The sequence below is a fragment of the Trichosurus vulpecula genome, chromosome 2 (assembly GCF_011100635.1).
Source record: "Trichosurus vulpecula isolate mTriVul1 chromosome 2, mTriVul1.pri, whole genome shotgun sequence".
NCBI lineage: Eukaryota > Metazoa > Chordata > Mammalia > Diprotodontia > Phalangeridae > Trichosurus > Trichosurus vulpecula.
The window spans coordinates 280,392,280-280,414,758 of record NC_050574.1 but is presented as its reverse complement, the minus strand read 5'-3'; the positions used below and the strand labels follow the sequence as shown (position 1 = coordinate 280,414,758).

The window sequence follows — 22,479 nt, the reverse complement described above, 5'->3', positions numbered from 1 at the left end:
CTGACAGGGCTTTCAAGAACTCTGGGTCACCTCCATGTTTTGAAAGATATTGGTGTTCAGTCATTTTTCAGTTGTGTCCAACTCTTCATGACCCTATTTGGGGTTTTCTTGGCAAAGATACTGGAATAGTTTGCCAATTCCTTCTCCAGATCATTTTACAGATGAGGAAACTGAGGCAAACAGGGTTAAGTGACTTGCCCAAGGTCACTGAGCTAATAAGTGTCTGAGGTCATATTTGAACTCAGGTCCAGGACCAGCTCTCTATCCACTATGCCAACTAGCTGTCCACCCATACCATACTAGCTTAATATAAAGCATTTATAGAACCAGATAAATCTGTTTTCATATTCTTCCCATTACAAGAAGGAAAAAAATGCCCTATTTTGCCCTAATTCTCCTCTGTAACCACAGAACTTAGTATACCAAAGGGAAATTTTGTCATTTCTGCTTCTACAACATATTACATAGATCCCCTTCTCTCCATTCACCTAGCCATCACCCTAGTTCTGAGCCTTATCACCTTCCACCCTGGCTATTTCAATAGGCTTCTAGTCAGTCACTCCACATCAAGTCATTCTCTGCTCCAATTCGTCTTTCACTCATCTGCCCGAGTGATTTTCCTAAAACATACCATAGGTCTGACCATGTCAACCTCTACTCAGTAAACTTCAGTGGTTCCATACTATACCTACAGGATCAAATATAAAGCACTCTGTTTGACATTTAAATCTATAATCTAGTCCTATCTTACACCTCCAGTATTCCTTGAATATTACTTCTTCCCATACATTCTATGTTCCAAATGTACTGGCTTATTTGCTCTTCCTTACCCACATGGCCCATCAGCCATACTTACTGTACCACATACCTCAAATGTTGCTCCTTACTTCTGAATCTTAGAATCCCTGGCTTCCTTCGAAACTTGGCTCAAGTACCATCTTCTCTGGTATTATACAGTACAAATAATTTTGCCGTAATTATTTAAAGGACTTTCTTGGTCCCTCCAGTTGTTAGTGCCTTCCAATCTAAGGCCACCTTCCATCTGTGTGATATGTATGTGCATACTTATATACACGTTCTCTTCTCCATTAGAATGTAAACTCCTTACAGGCAGCACTAAATAGATGCTTACTGTTTAAAAGCTAACACGTGGAACTTTTCAGATAGTAAATTGAAAGCTACTTAACAGCAGATACTATGCCTTAGGCTTAGCTCCCTGGCCTCCATAGCAACTGAGCATAAAGTAGATATTCTTTGAATAGTGATGGAGATAGATACCGGACCTGTGATATTTGCAGAGGGAATTTTTGGATGAGGTAATGCCCTCTACTTGTTGAAGCCATCAGCTTCTCTGCAGTTTACTGTTTTAGAGCGTTACCTAGAGTATCAGGAGGTGAAGTGATTTGTTCAGGTCACATAGCCATTAAGAGTCAAGGGCAGGATTTGAACTCAAGTCTCTCTTATTCTAAGACTAGCTCTCTATACACTCTACCATGCAGCATCTTGATGAATACTTACTGAATATGTTTTTAGATGATTGTGAGCCATATGTTTGTAGTAGTTACTTTTGTCCCATGAAAGTTCTGTAAGAATTATTTTTTATTGTATAAAGGAAAAGACAGTGTGGTATGAGTTCAAAAGATCCATCATGAAATTTTACAACATGTAGCATATGATCCATATCTGACTGATCACCATCTCAAAGGAATAGCCATGACACAAGTTGGAGACAACAGATATACAGTCTCTGTGTGTGCATCCACATCTGTATATGTTTGTGTGCTGGAGAACAGTGACCCAATATAAACATTTTCTTTCCCACCATTGAAACATGCGCATAATTCCTAAAGTAGTTTAGTTCAAGGGTCAAAACCATAAGGAGTCACAAGGTCATTTAACAATAGCAGAGTTAAGTCCACAGTCTTGCCTTAAGTGACTTGTAAAAACACAGAGATCTCTGCTAGAATCAATATTCCCCCAAGAAATAGCACCATAGAGTTCTAAAGTTTTTGGATTGCTCTCACAGTTGCAGTTTTTTTGTTATTTGTTTGTTTCATTCACCATTCAACCTTTCTTTTAGATGCGTTGCAGGCTATAAGCTTGGGTGTTATTATAAATAGAGAGGAAGGCTGTAATAATGTATTTCAGTTAGGAAAAGGCACTTGAAAGAAATTGGTTTTGCTATACACATGATGTGAAATAATCAATAGCGGTTTAGCCTGACAAGCACTGTCAATATCCATTGTCACAGTTCAGAAAGTCGTTAATGGATAGTTCTTCAAAAACTAATGCTTTCAACACATGTTAAAAGTCCTGAAGTTTACTGTACCTGGCAGGAATTAATCATACGTGAACCCTTGGGATTGTATACAATTTTTTTTTCATTCGCCACAAACTATTATGTGACCATGGGGGAGTCACTTAACCTCTGCAAGCCTCAATTTTCTCATCCCTGAAATGGGAATAATAACACTCATAATATCTGCCTCACAGGTTTGTTGTAAGGCAAGCAATTCAGTGACCTTGAAGAGCTACAGAAATTGAGTCTTCATTACCATCTTGTATTCGATTTCTAGCATGGGAACCACATATACATGCTTCCTCTCTACTTGCCTTTCCCTATTATTCACTGATCCTGAAGGTCTGCTACTGGTGACTTCTGGCCACGACATAATGCCTAGCTTGGGACAATACACAATATGAGCTCAAAGCTTAATTCTGGAGGGCCAAGCACAGCACTATGTAGTTTTGACTGATATTCTAAGTGTGTCCAGAGCTATCTCTTCTCTTCTTGACTCATGACTCACTACTGTAACCTCAGGCAATTCATTTTGCACTCAGAACCATAATGACTACCTTCTGAGAAGAGATGTTTTCAGCCACAGGGAGTTCATGGAGGTTACATGATTTAAGATCTTAGAAAGAAAGTGCCTCGCTATGGCACTTGGCTGCTCCTACTTGTGCTTTACACATTCAAACAGCCACTTTGACAGTTTTATGGCTTGAATATGGGGTGTGGGTGATCAGATTGGCCAGCCACCCTTGAAGAAACTGATCCTACAGTTCAAAGGAGTTGATACGCTAGTTTTTGTTTATTTTATTTTATTTTCTTAGGCCACAGGAGTTTCATCTTCTCTTATTTCTTTTAAAATATTAATTTTCTCAACAATTAAATATGGTTCAAACTACCTCTGTCCTTCAGTCATTTTCTTCTCCTAGTTCTAATTTTCTCTGGGGGAAAAATTATAGGTACAACCAAGAAGATTCATGACTGTACTAAGTGCTAGAAATTTTAAATGATTTAAAATAACCACAAAGGTACCATACGCCCCTCCCTTCTGTGCCAATTGATAATGCAGTATCTTTAACACAAACCCACACAGTCATATATCAAATGAGATAATGCACAGCAAGATTTTTATAATCAAAAGTCACTAGAAATATAACATTGTAACATAAAGATGTATAAGATATCTTCATCATAATTATAGGAGTTTAGTGTAATGAACAAAAGATTCTGAAAGGACCTAGGTATGTGGTGCTGGACTAATTACACACTTTCTCAGGGTCTTAGTTTCTTCATCTATGAAATGAGAAGGATTAAAAAATTATTTTTTTTAAAAGAAGGGAACAAAAGATGGACTAGATGACCTCTAAGATCCCTTCCAGCTCTACATATATGGTCCATACATGAGTCCTATTGATATAAATGGGTTCTTATTATCATTGTTATTATTTACAGAATGTAGATCTACATATAAACAGATATGTAGATAGACTTGATTTAAAGGTTAAGATTCTATCCAACCTAAAACCAAGGAAGTGCCTTCTAGTCTCCATAGATTAGAACTGAAGATACAAAACATTCAATAGAGTTAATTCATTCATATACATATTAAGACCCTTTCTTTAAAACATTGTATGTGCTGGTCTCTTATAAAACTGCTTTGTGATTTCTGTAAAGGCAACAAGATTTTGTGTCACGTTCTCCATTCCATTTTTTTTTCTCCTTTTTTGCTCATTTTAAAGACTTCTCTTCACGTTTATCTCCGAAGCTCTCCTGGCTTGATTTCGCTACAGTCTGTTTCTCATCACCACGAGAGCTCATCTCAATATATAATATACAATCTTTGATAAATGGACAGCATAATTTCTGTCTTAATCTGGATTGGTGCCCTGTGGTTTTCAGTCATTTAGCTTTTGAAAATCAGCTGCCACCTTTGCTCAGTAGCTACTTTGTTAGCAAATCTATCAGTGCTGTGAACAGTTCCAAGTGACAAAGTTTCACTGACAGTATTTGAAGCCAGAAGATGCTAGAGATTCAATACCATGTCAATAGAAAGAGGTCTTCTTACACTGTACTTTAGATTGTATCTTACAGTGTACTAGAAGTGTACTAAGTGTACTTACTAGGTACGGGGAGGCAAAGCATTATATCCCTATTTACATAACATCATAAAGAGAACATACCAGAAGTATGCCTCTTGGTTTGTTTGTTTTTTTAATGTATATTATAGAGCTCTTTCCTTCATCTTTGATTTTCTAAAAGTTTAATAATCTCTCTCATCTTTGATTTAAGAAATGCATTAAATGCTGGTTCACCAATTCACCTAAAATGTTTACAATGGAGGAATATCTATTGTTACTTTTTTGGTTATTGAAGAATAGTCAGGTTGGACTATTTAGTGTTCTCTAGACATGGCAATCCTGTATCTTCTCAGTGTCCACATATATGTCCTCATTTCTGTTTTATAGAATCTCTAGCTTCCATCAAAGTACAACCCAGATTTCCCTCCTCTACAAGGCTTTTTTTTTCTTTTTGACACATATCCCACTCCCAGAGCATATTCCCTCTTAAAATTACATTGTACCCTTTTGTAGATTTAAGTTGTATTCCACCAGTAGAATGTAAACTCCTTGAAGACAGCAATGGTTTCATTTTGTCTTTGTCTCCCCAGTGCACAATAAATGGCTAGTGTATAATCGCTTTTTTGTTCAGTTGAAATTAATCTGTCGAGCCATAATCTACTACATCCCTTCTTAGCAGTAGAATCTCTACAATAACTACTTACATTGAGGTCTATACTACATGCTATACAAAGAGAAAAGCAAAGGCACTATTCCATAAAGACTGCTGAACACTTACACTATGAGAAGGAACATGTTAACTTAGATATACATATAAAATCTGCTGACAACTGAATATAAATAATAAAATAGGCTACAAAATGACTGTGACTGATTTATAATGGTTAAAGATCATATTTGTGTTGGGCATGGTAAGAAAGAAAACTGCAAGTTCTTTCCCTTTCCTGATATCGTTAAAATTTTGACTGACAAATGGGGTCCTTGGCAGATGACTTTCTTTAAGCTATGTACTCACTTTGACATTCAGAAGAATTGAAATTTTAGTTGAACTAAAATGACTTTATTTCTACTCGTCTAATGTGGAATAAACAATGGAACCCCAAAGATCAGCCTCTATCGTAGAGGGCGAAGGACCAGTTATCCTTGGACTGCAACATTTTCCATATGTTTCTTTCCATACTACGAAATAATTTGAATGTTGCAGAGTTTCAGGGGACTTTTCCTTGTATTAGCTTTTGTTTCATGAAAGGGACTTGGATTTTCAAGTTATTGACCGATGACTTAATTCAGTGCATTTGTAACTATATTTATCACCGGTTTTTTATATCAATATTAATGTAAAAAGTGCTGAACAACACATCATAATTTGTCTACAGGAAAAGAAGCCTACAACCTACCCTGACTGGGATATTTCCTGAGATATGTAGCCACTATATAGCTGATAAAATATTTGCATATTCCTTGACAAAATAGAAGATCAGGCCATCTTATCACAGCTGATACAGAAAACCTGAAGTTTCCAATTTCCTATAATTTCCCTTTACCTGCCTTAATAATGAAAAAATGGCATGAGGGTGACTAACTTCACAAACAAAGTGAGATATACTCTCAGTAATCATTTGGACCATAAGATTATAGAAATAAAGGTGAAAGTGACCTTCAAGGTCATCTAAAACAACCCCCTCATTTTACAAATGAGGAAATAAGGCCCAGAGAATTTTAAACTTCTTCTATTGTACCATCATGGCTCTGATGATGAAGTCTGAGTAAACAACCATGCTTGAAACCACATATTTCCAAAACTTTGAAATTTTCTTACCTGAATTGTATTGCTAAATGCCCTAAAATCCTCACTTTCTTTTTTTTGGCACAAAAAGTAGCAACAATATATATGATCCTTTTTTTGAGAATCTAGTAGCCTGTTTTTATATTAATGATACTTAAAAATAGAAGTTGCATGATTAAAACAGGGCACAGTAATTAAAATATCCATAAGCTGTCTTCTAGTTTTTGCCAAAGTTGACCAAGTCTTTCAGAGATTCAATCATTTAGTTCCTTAGTCTGTAAATGGAGAAAATATCATTTCTTCTTTTTTTCAATATGTGGGAAAAGTCACATTTAATGATATAGTAATTTAGTCTAAATATATCTTTTTCAGCCTGCCCACTAAGATACAGTACCTCATGTGCAAAGTGAAATTTGTGAAGCTCTTACCCTTCACTCTACTGAGTCTTGATCCTTAAAACAAAGCAGTATTTTTATACCTTGACAAATAAAAACACACATGTGGTCCCTTAATCAGATTACATGGCTTCATGAGAGATAACCAGCACTGCCAATATGTGGGAATAGCCAGGGTGTGGATTTTAACTCAGTATAAGGAAGCACATTCTAGTGATTAGAGATATCCCAAGCTAAGATGTTATCTTGAAAATTAATGAGTTCTTTTTTACTATTCATGCAGAGATTCCATACCTAGCTGGCACAGTGTTCTAGAGAATGTATGCCTAGTCTGGGTAAGAAATTGGACTATGTAACCTCATCTAACTGATTCTCCAATTCTATACATTGAATTTTCTTTCCTTTTCCGTTAGCTTTTTGTTAAGATTTCCTCATTTGCCTATGATGTGGGAAGACATTTAGAGACAATTTGGTATAATGGACAGAGAGAATATTGGTCTTGAAGCCAGCAAGACCTGTGTTCAAGTCTCCCTTATAATACCTACTAGCTGTGTGACCCTAGGCAAGTCACTTAACCTCTTAGTGGTATAGTCAACTCTAAGACCATAAGCTTCAGACCTGCATTGGTAAAAGGGATTTTTGCATCTAAGGATTCCTTATATCAGTGAAATCCCAAGTCCATTCCTTATCCCCACAGGAAATTGTAATAAGGTAATTTAGAACAGGAGAGGGAAAGTAGTATGGAAAATAAGGATGAGATTAAGACAGCTTTATTGTAGAATAGTTGCACAATGTATTTTGTAACATATTTTAGGCACTCTAGAGGCTAAAATAAATCAATCAAGAAAAGAATTTATTAAATACCTATTTTATTCTCAGAACTATACAAAGTGATAGGGATAAAGACCAAAATAAAGGCATCCCTGCCCTCAAGGAGGTTGTGAACTATTTTGGGGGTTAGGGGGCTAAAGTCCTATATCAGTTTGGCATGGTGCTTAGAGTGCTAAGCTTCGGGTCAGAAAGACCTGGGTTCAAATCCCACCTTAGATACTTAATAGCTTTCTGATCCTGGGCAAGTCATTTAATGTCTTTGGGCCTTAGTTTCCTCATCTGTGTAATGAAGCAAGAGTTGATGCCTTTAAAGTCCCTACCAGCTCTAAATCTACCATCCTATTTTGTCATTGAGTTCACAGTTTCCTAGCCCTTGACATTGGTTACATTAATAAAAACATTACAATACTAAATTCCAACTTTGCAGTACTAAATTCCACCATGCCTTGCCTGGTTTCCCTTTTTCTTTTGAGTATTGAGGGGCTCAGTTAACAGGCAGTCAGCCTATACTTGCTTTGAATTTAGCACAAGTTAGTCTTTGTGTGTAGTCTAAAAAATAAGTGGGGCCAAGTAGCCTCGAAAGCTTTTGTTTATAATCATAGTTCTAAAGGGTAATGATTCTGTTTTCCTTTGGTAACATCATTGAAACATTAGCTCTCTCAGCATTTCCAAATAAAAAAACATGTAATTGTAACATGGGAATACCGCGAGAACAGCGGCTTGGCAAGAAAAAGAGATATTTCAAAATATGGTCCCAGCAAGAGGAGTTCTGGCAGATGCTCAATTCTGGATCATATTATCCAAACCCTTGGATCTCTGGAAGGCTTGAGTTTTTCTTGGGTCTTCCATACATGCTTAATCGAATGGATAGTGGAAATCCATCAAAACTGCCATTTTTCTCCTTGCTTTTTAAAGAGACGGCCCATTACAATAACCATCTGTACCTCTAGAGGTAGTTTTAACACCATAATTGCTGCTCCAGGTATAAAAATTACTTCAAGGTTAGGCTAACACTAAGTCTCCCACGTTGTGATATTTATTGAAGATCAAATCAAAGATCCTACGATTTTAACCATCCTCTAGTGTGAACAGCTTTAGCATCAATTAAATCCCTCAACCAGTTTAGTATTTTGCTCAAAGTAAATGCCCATGTGTACATTATTATCAATTACAGCTCAGGTTGTATATTGCTATTGGAAAATCTTAGAACTTGAGAAATAATGGAGGTATAAGTAACTGCTCAGATCTGAAGGAAAATAAGCAGCTACCAATAGAAAAAAAAGGAAAGAAAAGGGAAACTCTAAATGAAAACATACCAAAAAGCAAAAATTCTGTGATGCCCAGAAAATTAATCACAATTCTAAGTTACTTCTCCTAGACTTGGCAATATGTGGAATTATGAACGTTTACTCTGTCTTCTTTAATGTGGGCTAAATACTTTGGAATTTAAACCTGTCCCTCTTAGGGTACTTTTAATTTTGAAGGGAAGATTTAAAACAGGAATAGAAACAACATAGTCACAGGCTTAGAATAAATCCCTAAACTGAAGGACTCTTCACCCTCAGAAAGTTGCAAATCTGAGGGGAAAGAAAAGGCTGAATTCTATTTTTCATAAATGATGGATTATTGTACCATGCTGTGTATTTTCCAGTAAAGTGTCCTTTTATTTGTGCTATGTGATTACAAGTTTCTAAAAGTATGTGTGGGGTCATGTTAGTGCTGTGGGAAAATGGAACAGTGTGCTGTTAAAATCAGTAGTGAAATCAGAAGCAAACTATGTCCTGATTATCATAGGCATGTGTTTAAATTGTACTTTCCTTAATTGGCTATGTTATATTTACTTAAAATGAACAATTTGGCAAGTTTTTCTCCCCTGACAACAGAAAAGCATAAACTGTTTTATAAGTTTGGCTGTTAAAATGAGATTTGTAAACCACAATATTCCAGGACTTTTGCTGTTATTTAAAGGGACCCTGTAACTAACCAGTGCTTTATAATTGAGGGCTTCCTTGCTTTCTTTATTTTACTCCTAGCTCTCTCAGGCTCCTCAGTTAATAAAAAAGTCGGTCCTGCATAACAGTCATTTATTAGCTTTAATTTTCCTCATATATTCTTTTTAAAGTAAAGTTAAACAATACCTGAGGCTTTGAAATTTGGCTTGTCACATGAGAATAATCCCTAATGGTATCACAGACTGAAAGCTGACTCCAGAATCTGTCTTCTGAAAAGTCATTAATAGAGGCAACTTTGGCAAGTTTGTTATGGTACAGCGGAAAGAGTTTTGGAGGATTGTTAATGGAATATGGTTTGGTCCTCTCAGCAGAGGTGCTAGACTAGAGGTGCTGAATAAGACATTTTTTCACTCAACATTGGGTGGGTGGGGTTTCCATGTTGTTGCAAAAGAGAACTTTGTTGGGTTGTTATTGTTGAGTGAATGTTAGAATAAAAAGCATCAGTAAAATATTTCATTTCCAAAACAAAAAAGGTGGGAGGAAATAAAGACAGCTCTACACTAGGCATTAGAAGACCCAGATTCAAGTCCCTGCTTTGACCATTACTAGGCATGTGACTTGAGCTAGTCAGTTTCCTTACCTGATAAATAGATCAATATCTATCTACATATTTACATATATAGAGATTTATGAACACTCACACACACACACACCATAAGGCATAATCTCAAGACCATTCTCATCATTCTGGCTGGCATCCTCTGGATCAAGTCAAGTTAACAAGCATTCAAAATGGGCCAACAATGGGGGGAAGAATGGCAGAGGGGGCAGCACAGCTAGGTGTAGAGTGGATAAAGTGCCAGGCTTAGAGTTAGGAAGACTCATCTTCCTGAGTTCAAACCCAGCCTCAGATACTTACTAGCTGCGTGACCTAGAGAAGGAAATGGCAAACCCACTTCAGTATCTTTGCCAAGAAAACCCCAAATAGGGTCATGAAGACTGAACAACAACAATGATGCACAAGGCACAGTGCTAAGTGCTGGGAATACAAAGAAAGGCAAAAAAAAAAAACCTTGCTGTTCTCAAGGAGTTCACAGTGTAATGGAAAAGCCAACATGTAAACAACTATGCACAAACAAGATATAGGCTGGATAAATTGGAGATAATCTCAGAGGGAGGGCACTAAGATGAAAGAGAACTGGGAAAGGCTTCTTGCAGAGGGTGGAACTTTGGCTGAAACTTGAAGGAAGCCAGGGAAACCAGAAAGCAGAAATGAAGGGGAGAAGAGATTTCCAGGCATTGGGGATAGCCAGTGAAAATGCCCAGCATTGGGAGATGGAGAGACTTGTGTGTTTCCTTTCTTAAATGTGTTGCCCAGAACTGAACAGAACACTTGAAACCAAGTCTGAACAAGCTAGAATATAATGATACTGCTCTGTTTGATGCTGCTTAAGAGATCGTTATTGGTTTTTTGGATGCCGTAGTTGGCTTCTCCAATGTCTTTTTAGAGTCAAGGTTTCTGAACCCAGAGTTTGTGAACTTTTACCTATTTTACCTAACAAAGAGTTTTAGGCAAAGGAACAAATCTATCTCAACAAGCACTTATTAAACTCTTACTATGTGCCAGACACAGGGCAGGAAAGTAAGGCCAAATGAGTACAATTAACAGCAATGTTGTAATGATGATCAACTGTGAAAGACTTGGCTACTTTGATCAATTCTAAAGAACCCATGATGAAAAAATACCATCTACCTCCGGAGAGAGGACTGATGAACTCTGAGTGCAAATTGAAATGTTTTCTCACTTTTTCTTGCTTTTTTGGAAATATGGCTAATATAGAAATGTTTTGCATAATTTCACATGTATAATTGATATCATTTTGCTTGCCTTCAGTGGGTTAGGGAGGGATGGGAGAGAGGGAAGGAATATAAAACTCAAAATTTAAAAAGAAAAAAATTAATATTCAAAAAAAGTAAGACAAATATACAATCCCTACCCTCAGGGAGTTTGCATTCTAATTTGGCAACAGCATATCAACACCTAGGTAGATACATGACATATAGAGTAAGTGGAAGGTATTCTGCGAGAGGAAGGCCTTAGCATCTGGGTGGTGAGGAGAGCCACAAAAGGTTTTGTTTAGTAGGTGACACGTGAACTGAGTTTTAAGGAAACTAAAATTGCAAGGAAAGCAGTTTATAAACCTCAGTGTAGTATATGAATGTCATTGTCTCCGTCATCATCATCTTATTCTTCTCCACATAAACTACTTTCCAATCCAACTAGACTGTGTAATGTCTTGCCTTTGCTCAGTCCCTAAACTTAGAATATCCTCCCTCCCCATTTTTCCTCGATAAATTCCTATCTGTCCTTAAAAACTCAGCTCACATACCACTTCCTCCATTTGAGCCTTCACTGACCTCCTTGTCCACAACAATTTTCTTCCTCAGATTTTTTTTTTGCTTTTTGGCAGGGCAATTGGGGTGAAGTGACTTGCCCAAGGTCACACAGCTAGTACATGCATCAAGTGTCTGAGGCCGGATTTGAACTCAGGTCCTCCTGACTCCAGGGCCGGTGCTCTACTCACTGTGCCACCTAGCTGCCCCTTCTTCCTCAGATTTAACACAGCAATCTGTTTTTGCTCTTCTTTAATGTGTACAACAGGTGATATATTGTGTTCAATAGGTATTTGTGTTTGTATGTTATCCCTCTAATAGGGAGTAATCTTTGTGAGGGCCAGGGCTATGTTTTATCTAAGCTTTTAATCTTCCCCAACTCTATCCCTTGTTCAGTAGTCATCATGTGATAAGCACTTAGGAAATAGTTGTGCAATGAAACAATGGAAGAAGAATAGAATGATTGAAACACCTACTGTGTATAGAGCAGTTTGCTAGCAATGCTAGACTTTTCAGTACATATGAACGCTTAAAAGATAAAATACTTGCAAATGTATAACCATTTTCCTTTGGAAATCAGTGCACCTTACACACGTTTCTCACATGTAGAGCCAGATGGTGCTATTGAAAACAATATAGCACACATATCTATCTCCCTAATTAAGAATCTTATCACCATAGTATCTAGGGGTTCCAAAGAGATATGACTAGATACATAATTATTTTTATAATGTAACATTTACATTGCTTTCTGTATTTGAAAAATTCTTTCCAATCACATATTTTGTTACTTGTTATTAGGAACCAGAAAAAAATATTGTCCATGCCTCTATTTCTTTGTGTTTTTTTTTTCATGGAAAATGGTAAGGCTTTTGAGTGGAAACTAATAATAGAGCATGTTAACTTTAGCGAACTCTTTTTTTAAAAATGGTAGCTATTTCATGATATATAACCCCAAAGGAAGAGTTGGAGTGAATCTTATCATAAGACTGACTTTCTCGATAATGATAGTATCTTCTTTTCACCCAGGAACAGCCAAACTCTTATTCAAAGAATATGACTTATGAGTAACATTTGAACCAGATGATGGCCCAATTGATGTGGCTATTGAAGCCAACTCTCCATTTGTTGCAAATTACAGTGGCTGAAATAATTGTATGATTTGACCCAAATCAAGAGCGTGCTTATGTGTACCCAAGCATACTCCAGGAGAAGCCCTTCCTTCTCTTGTGTCTTCTTGAAATAAATGTAAATTCCCCTTATCCTGAATCCTTATTGTGCCACTGAGAAGGCCTTTGTTCTGTCACTGACTCAAAATCCCAGCTAATTCACACATGATCTTGATATGGGGAAAAGAGACTGCTTAGAAAATCACAAAGGTGGGGCCCGCCAGAAGGAAGAGTTGTTTTCATCAGACATGGGTTTGGGCAGAAATCCTTTGCATTTTCTATTGGGTTTAAATAAAATTCAATCTATATTCTTTTTTAAATTAAATTTTATTTTTTCAACTTACAAAATTTTATTTTTCCCCCAACAGAAAAAGAAAAGGAAAAGAAAGGAAGGATAAGAATAAACAAAACCCTTGTAATTAGTATTCCAGCAAAATTACTGCATTGGCCACACCCAGGGGGAAAAAAATCTCTCAATATGAATCTGAATTCTCTTTGAGAAGGTAGTTAGGATGCCTCAACACAGGTCCTCTGGGATTGTCATTGATCCTTGCGTTGGTCAGAGCTCTTAATTTTTTCAAAGTTTTTTATCTTTGCAATTTAGTTACAGAGTAAATTGTTCTGTTATCATTTCAGTCTGCATTAATACTGATTTCTTGGAAATATTACCTTTTGTAATTTCTTACAAAATAATAGTATTCATTATGTTTATATACCATAATTTGGTCAGCCTTTCTCCGGTCGATAGGCAGCTGATTTTTCTAGTTCTTTGCTACCACAAAAGGATCTACTATCCCCAATTTTGTACATATGTTTTCTTTTCTCCTAAATTATCCTGAATTCAATGTTACATTAGCCTTCGTACTTACATGGATACTGAAGCCTCTTAGAGATAAATAAATCAAATCAAATTCTCGTATCTCTGGAGAAAATTTTCATTGGAAATATGCTCCAAAGGCCATTATTATTGAGAAGCTGTCAAGATGAAAATGGTCCACATAAGACCCAGATCTGGTCCTAGATCTGTCTATAACCACAGATCTAGTAACTGAGCCCCTGGTTATACTAAAAATGGTCCCCAACGATGATATTACTTCCAGTTGATTTACATATTTCCAGCAGCTCTGCAAAACTGAATTTGGCTTCCTTGGATCAGCAGAAGTTTGATACTTCTTCCTAATGACCACATAGGGCCCATTTAAATTAATTAAGAGGTCGCACTTTTTAATTTTTTTATTTTCATTTCTTTACTACCTAGGATTCTATTATTGCCTATAAAAATTCTGGTATTCAAGGCCTTGCACATTTTACCTACCTTTCAACAGCATAACCCACTATCAATCACCCATCATTTGTCCTCTATTCTGGCTAGCCTGGACTTCTCAATATCCCTTGAAAATATCCTGGTCATCCCATGATTTGAGTCTAGACTGATACTATTTCCTTATTTCACGTGCTTTTACCCCTCCTCTTCACCTAGAAAATCTTACCAATCCGTCCGGACCTAACCCATAGTCTAAATCTTCTATTTGGTCTTCATTGATAACCTTACAAAGTAATGATAACCCCCTATTCTGAATTAATCTAGTGCTTATTGTCTTTACCACCCACCAGCACTGAGGGAATTAAAACAGCAAGTGGTAGTAGGAATTGAGTGAACCACACTGGCTCCATCTTGTGACTCAGTTCTAGAGCTAGCTCAGTTCCCTTTCTACTCAGTTATGGATCTAGCCCAAAGTTTGTCTTGTGAGAAAACTTTATTCAATTTTGGGAATTGTAAGAAAATCTTAATGTATTGTTTGAACCTGGGAAGCTGGACCTCTTCTACCTATTACTTAGAGAGCATCTAGGGCCATATCCAATCATCCTGACCTATATCTTGGCCCTTGACCTAGATGGCTCCAGAGGAGAAAGGGAGACTGGTGACTTTGACAGCCTTTTCTCACTTAAATCCACTTCACTTGCAAGTCATGGCATCACCTTCCTGATGTCTTGATCCTCTTCAAGAACGAAAGACAAACAACAAGCAACCTTTAAGTGAGGACATACATTATACTGACCAGAAACCCCATAAGATCTGAAGACTGATGCAAGGAGTTTTCTCACAATTAATACATCTCAGGCAACCCATATGTCTTATCTGAAAACCGGCCTTGTACTGGTCAATCAGTTATTGTTTCCATGTCCCCTTGATTGTATACAGACACTTGCGAGGAGAGAGTGAGGCACCGCTTATTCTGATGTCAGGGAGTGGCATCTGTTTCCTTTCCCCCTCCCAAATTGGAAAGTCCCCTAATCTTTCCTCCAGTTAAAAATCAAATTACCTATTTGTGTGTCATGGTTAATTTTTTTTCTTTTAATTAATTGGTCTTATTTGATTTGACTGTTTTTAATGCATAAAAATCTGTCTCTCCATGTATTCAAGGTCCAATGCCAAAGCTGAAGAGGCCTGGTCTCACAAACTGGCATGCTTTGAAACAAATCAATATATTCAGAAACTTGAACCTTTGTTTCCTCAGTCACTTTGTCTTTTACCTGAAACAGCACTCACCATGTACTGTCTTGTATTGTTAGTTATTGTTTTCTTAGCTTTTCAACTAGATTATAAACCCCTTGAGGAAAAGGACTACCTTAAACATTTTTATTAGTGCCTGGAACATGCTAGCTAATCAATCAATATTCATCGATTGAGTAACTAGTGACTGTTTATATTCCTATGTGGAGGAATACTTCTTTTTTTGAAGAAGTAACTGCATTGCCAGTGTTTCTTTTCCTTTTCCTCTCACTTTTTTTTCTACCTTTTTAGCTCTCATATATTTTGGCTCCCATTATTTTAGATATCAGGTTCTATCCTGTGGGACTGGTATGGAACTATATACCAAGATAGAAGAGATCTTTGATGAGAAATTATTTGAGGAACCTTGTCACTGTCCTGAAATTCATCCATTATCCTCTTCTCTGGGTAAAGGAGCTCATTAAAGTCTCCTGTTAAAATATATGCATTATTGGGGACAAGTGACATGTTAAATTCATATCAATTATTAAGGCTTTCACTTAAATTAGTGTATCAGTTCAGCCAGCCACTTAGTAGGACCCTAAGTAAAAAGAACATAACACCAGAAGAGGGAATTTTAACAGAAGTGTTATGGAGTATTTGTAGAATTCTGGGCAATGTATTTTAAGAAGAATGTTGATTGGGGCATTTAAGAAGGACTTTTCAGAATGATAACAAGAAGAATTAGGGGACTGCAGACAATGGAAATGGAGATAGATTAAAGAAAACGGTAATGTTTGACTTGGAAAAAGAAGACCTAAGGGGAAGTGATGGGGCATGCTAGCTATTTTCAACTATTTGAGATGGTCTCATATAGAAGAGGCTCTGTCCTGTGGGATTAGTATGTGGGACCTTGTTCTGCTTAGCTCAAGTGTACAGAACTAGGAGCAATGGGGAGGGGAAAAGAGTAAGGAAAAACTGAGAATTGCTTAGAAGATTTAGGCTCACATAAAGAAAAACTTCCTAGCAAGTGGAGGTGTCCAGATATGGAATGGACTAGATAGGTAATAGATCCACTCTTCATAGATGACTTTTTAAAGGGGATGTCCACTCTGTAAAAGGGATTCTGGTTCAGGTGAAGGATGGATTTCAAAAACTTCTAACTGTGAGGTTCTGTGAGGTGCTGCTGTTGAAAACAAAATGTACCTACATTTGCTTAGGGCAAACCTTATGATAGTGAATACAGAATCACAAGGTTTAAAAGCTGTAAGGGACTCAGAAGTCTTCTTGTCAAACTTCTAATTCCTATCCCCCCAGAAAGAAATCTCTACAATACACTCAATATATGGTTACCAGTCTTTTCTTGAAGACCTCCAGTAAGGAGATCTTATTACCTCTTGGGGCAACCTGCTCCACTTTTAGATAACTGTAACTGTGAAGAAATTTTTCTTTTTTCTTTTTCTTTTTATCAAACCATACCACCCTATGAGTATGGAAGCTCTTATTTATCTATATGGTGTCTAGAAGAGAATACAATAGTCTAGATATGGTCTGGTCAGGGCAAAGTGCAGCAAAACTATCAATACACCTCCTCCACTTATTATATCATAAAGGTCATAGCAGAACACTGACTCATATGGACTTGATAATCTGCCGTAAATCCTAGATCTTCTTCAGACAAACTACTATCTAACCATGACTCTCACAGTTTGTATTCATAAAGTTTATTTTTTAAACCAAGTGTCAAACTTTGCTTTATCCTTGTAATTATCATCTTACTACATTAAGGCCAGTGTGCTAGCCTTTCCAGATCTTTTTGAAAGCTGACTCTTTAGTAGAGTATATTAATTTTCTTCCCTAGATATTTCTCCTCTACAAATTTGAAAAGGAGGCCATTTAGCCTTTATCTAAATCATTGATAAAAAATCTGGACTCAAGTGGACTTCGACCTGAGCAACCTGTGTCTTCTTTTAGTTTTTACTCCAGGTCCTTGTGATTCCTAGCTACCTTGTTTTTTCAGTGAAACACATCTGGCCTGTAGTGAAGAATGGTGTGAAAAGCATGCAATGGGCTGGAAAAGGTGGTCATTAGTAATTCTCTGAGTAGCAGTTATAATGGAATGTTTTAGTCACATCCAGTAATTGAATATACATGTTATTTCACAAACATTAGTTGTTTCTTATTTACTTCCAAAGTTCAAACTATAAAAAAAAAACAATGAAAGCATTCACTCAACCTAGGTTTTCAGTCAGCAAATTTCTCAGCCATGGAGGGAACTTACTCTAAAATTGGACAGAGCATTGGGGAAATTATATGTGTATTTTGGACCACAAAAGATGCTTAAATTAGCTAAATTCTATGTAATCTGAAAGTCATTTGAATATACAGTTAGGTGTGCTCAGTAATTGCCCATAAAATTCATTCCAACATTTTCATGCTATTTTGTTTTTGTACATATTATTATCAATCCAACGGACATTTATTAATTCCATACTATGTGTCAGGCCCTGCAATAGATGGGAAGATATTAAGGAGATAATCCCTGCCCTCTACAAGCACATATCTCCATGTAGGGGTGGGGGTGACAGAGTTGCAGAAAATGCATAGGCAAAAAATTACAGAATATACAAAGTAATTTACAAAGGAGAGGACTAATGAGAGAGCACCAAGAGATACAATACAATACAGAAAAGTAATGTTGTATATTTTATTTTATGCATTTAAAATATTATTCTGCCAAGAAGGAACGTGGGCTTCATCAGACTGCCAAGAGAGTCTGCAACAACAAAATTAATAACTTTTGATAGAATAATAACTCTAATATTCTCTTTATCCAGACAATGTAGTCTAAAGTGAAGTGATTTAATTCAGTTATCTGAGTAATTGTGACTATATCAGGTTGACCATATACACACTTCAAGAATACAGAATACAAAATCACCAATACACTTAAACTTGAGAAACCATCACATGTATATGTACCATACATACATATACATACATATATACATACAGAGAGAGAGAGAGAGAGAGAGAGAGAGAGAGAGAGAGAGAGAGAGAAGGTGGTCTTATGGAAGGTAGATGCTTTGTGACTAAGGTTCTCAATTTACATTTGCATGAAATAATAACAGTAAAAAGGAGATTTACCAAAAGTCTTTCTCTTTTATCTCCAGTATTCAGACTACAGCACAGTGTTTCTGATACAAGTGACAAAAGCAGAGTCAAAAGCAGATTAAAGAAATTCATTAACCGAAGACCTTCCCTGAAAACTCTTCAAGAAAAAGGACTTATTAAAGGTACAGTGGATTTTGTGTTTTTAATATAATGGTTAGAAGAATCATAATTAGGTATTTTTGTACCCATAACCTCTGCCACAAACTATTCCTGTGGCAAGTGGCACCAAATATGCTCCCAGTATTTATTCATTAGTAGCAAAAATTATTAGTAATACTAATACTAGTGAGGATGAAGATTATAACAATTAACATTAATATATAAAGTTTCAAGGTCTGCAGTGTTTCATCCAAGTTATCCCATTAGATCCTAATAATAACCTTTTGAGAGAAATGTTATTATTACTTCCATATTACCAATAAGAAAACTGAGACCGAGAGAAGTGAAATAATTTTCCCAGGATCACACAACTAGTAATTGAGTAATGCAGGATTTGAACTCTGTTCTCTTTGATTTGAAGTCCAACACTCTGACACTATATCACCTACCTGCTTCAATTAAACAGATGGGGTAGGGGGGACAACATGATGTAGAAGCAGAGAATCTGGGACAACATCATGAAGTCATTTCTGTGGATACCAAATGGGATTGGATGGAAAGGAGTGGCATAATATAGGAACTCCCGTCATAACTTATTTTTCTTGTAAAGTAGTGCTAAGTTTTGTTATTTATTTGCTGTTGAAGAAATGCAAAGAACATTAAAGGGATGCAGCACCCTCTAAATTCGTTACCTTTGGACAACACCCTTTTACCCTGTCTTAGTTATAGTATTACTAATTAAATATGACTATACTAATTCTAACTCTATTAACCTTAGGCAAGCAATTCTCTGAGCCTCTAAGGAGGTATTTTGGATCATCTAAGGGAGTATGACAATGAAAGGATGCACTGACTTTGGAATCAGGGAACCTAAGTTCATCCCTAACTCTGATGCTTGCTGCCTATGTAACCTTGGACAAATCACTTAACCCCACCCCAGACTTACTTTCCTCACCTATAAAAAGAAAGAATTATACAGGATGGCTTCTGAGATCCCTTCTAGGTCCATATATCTATGATTATATGAATGCTTTCATTCTGCAGATTTGGAACCCAAGGCCCAAAGTAATTTATTCCTTTCTGTCCAGATAAAATACTTAGCAGAAAATGTTAGAAAGTCCAGATGTAAGACACCGAAAACTCTTCAGTCTTCAAAATTAAGTTGAAAGGGACATTATTTTATAAACAAGTGAAATGGAGATCTTGAAATGGACTAGTATGGTTCAATATGAAAATATTTGGATATTTACAATTGCTCTGACATACAAATGGAAGAAATAAGTTCTAGAATACAATTTGTAATAGTCATCAGTAATATAGAAATGGATATGTATTGTGCATATTTGTAAGACAAGTTTGATTCAAACACATTCATATGGTCTTAAAAGACAGAGGAAACATTTTTAATGGTGGTGTCATTGGGAGACAGTACTCACAATTATTTCATAGTATTATATTGGATTTTTGCCCTTTATTGCTCTTATTTTTAGGGACAAAAATTTATATCCTAATCTACTGCATATAAAGTTTTTTCAACTTGTTTGGCAAAGCACTATTTTTAGAGTCAGGGTATTGCTATAGGTTAACTTACTAGCTTGAGAAAGATAAGCATATAATCAACTCAAACCAACCCAAAATTATGCATAAAGCCTTAAGATTAACAGAGAGTTCAAAAAGTCTTGATTCAGTAGCAGAGCTGAGACCCAATCAAAATGCTGAGAAACTATTAACTCAGATCTTTCTCAGAACTCAAGAGTAACTGCATTGCTGAATGTAGTTTTAATATTGATGTAATGGAATGTCAGGGAAAAATCAGATGAGTTAATTGCATATCTGATAGCTCCATTAAATTTTAACCCTCACCAGCCCAAAGAGTCAGGATTCATTAACAGGGATAATATTATGGCAAATCGACATGAGACGTTGATTTCATAAAGTTCGTTTATCGTATTAAGTGGCAATTTTTTCTTCATATAGTCCCTGTTTTGAAAATCCAATATATTTCTTAGTCATCATTTAGTTTTAAATATGACTCTCCCTCAAAAATATGAAGCATATGATTTTCTTTAATTGAGCAAAAGTCAATAACCCACACTTAAAACCAAAGGACATGTCAGATTCTCCATTAAAAAAAAGTCATACTAAAGGTATGAGAATTTTACTATGTCACTATGTCATTAAAATCAGTATGTTTTGATCAGTAGGAAAAAGAAGGAGGGATAAAAGAAAGGAGGGAGTAAAGAAGGAAGGAAGGAGGGAAAGAAGGAAGGAAGGAAAGAAGGAAGGAAGGAAGGAAGGAAGGAAGGAAGGAAGGAAGGAAGGAAGGAAGGAAGGAAGGAAGGAAGGAAGGAGGAAAGGAAGGAAAGGGAAAGAGGAAAGGAAAAGAATATTTTCAAAATGTCATCAGGGTTAAGTGTGCTTAATAACTTTCAGCTAGGAAAGAATCCTTGAATATTATAGTTCCAATTTATATAGCACTTTAAGATTTGAAAGAGTCTTCATACATAACAACTACATAAAGTAGGAAATACAAGTATTACTATCACCTTTTTTCCAGGTGAAGAAAGCAAGGCTCTGACAGATTAGAGATGGTTTTCCCAGGGTCAAATAGCTAGTGAGCATAAGAGTTGGGATTAAAATCCAGGTATCCTGATTTCAAGTCAAATTATTTTATCAAAATGATTAAGATACTTCATAATCTTTCTCTAACCATTGTATATTTTTACCAAACAAAGATTGTTTCCCTTACTGCATATAATCTTCCTGATCTGGACAAAGGACTTTATTAATGAAATGGAGAGAATCAAAACTGGTGGCTTAGTTTTTTTTATTCAATTTTATTTTATTTTCAGGTCACAATTCTCTCCCTCACCCATTCCCCTTCTCCCCCTAAGAGATCAAGAAAAACAAAATCCATTACAAAAATATATTGTTAAGCAAAATAAATTCCCACATTGGCCATTTCCAAAAAAAAATAAAATAAAATCAGCCTCAATTTGCACTATAATTGTAAGGCCTCTCTATCTACAGCTGGGTAGCATGTTTCATAACAGTGAATTATGGTTTATCTTTGTTTTCATCAGAGTTCCTAAATCTTTTAGAAATATTTGTATTTACCATATTGTTGTTATCATTTAAATTGCTGTCCTGATTCTGCTCATGTCACTTTACCTATATGTCTTCAAATTTTTCTCTGTAACCATCTCCTTCATCCTTTCTTAAAGTGCGATAGTATTCCATCACATTCATATCCCATAATTTTTTTGGCCATCCCCCATCTTTTGCCAGGTAGTTTCTTTTTGATATATTATTGCAAAAAAAAAAAAGCCTTTCTCAAACTAAGGCATGAGGAAGTGACATAATGAGAAGACCCTTGGATCAGGGCTCAAAAGACCTAGTTTCAAATAGTTCTGCTGCTTGCTACCTGTGTGACCTTTGGCAAACCACTCCTCTGGGCCTGAGTTTCCTCCTCTATAAAATGATGGGGTGAACAAGAGTACTATAAGAGTCCCTTCTACCTCTTTATCTATGAGATCTGTTTATTCTATGAGATCTCTAAGGTTCCTATCCAGCCCTAAATCCTAAGAAGCTGAAGGAACATACTTCTGTTTTCTATTCAGAGCAAAGTTAGCTCATGTTGGGAATCAAGTGTTCATTGTTAGCATAATGCTTATCAGAGCGCTTGATAGGAATGTAATGTAGAACTAGGAAACCAAAAATCATTTCAAATTCAGTCACATGCCATTTCTGCAAAGTGTGTGCTATACAAGTTCTTGTGGAAATGTCTAGAATTATGTCAATCTGACTCTAGAAATAC

At 36.3% G+C, this 22,479-nt stretch overlaps 1 protein-coding gene across 1 annotated transcript in view; it reads left to right on the top strand.

Moving 5' to 3' along the window:
- ARHGAP15 (Rho GTPase activating protein 15) overlaps positions 1 to 22,479 on the top strand; it is an 858,653-nt gene that overhangs the window by 476,825 nt on the left and 359,349 nt on the right. The window contains exon 9 of the mRNA XM_036742514.1: positions 18,563 to 18,685. Coding sequence (XP_036598409.1) covers positions 18,563 to 18,685 — 123 coding nt within the window. The remainder of the gene's footprint in view (positions 1 to 18,562; positions 18,686 to 22,479) is intronic.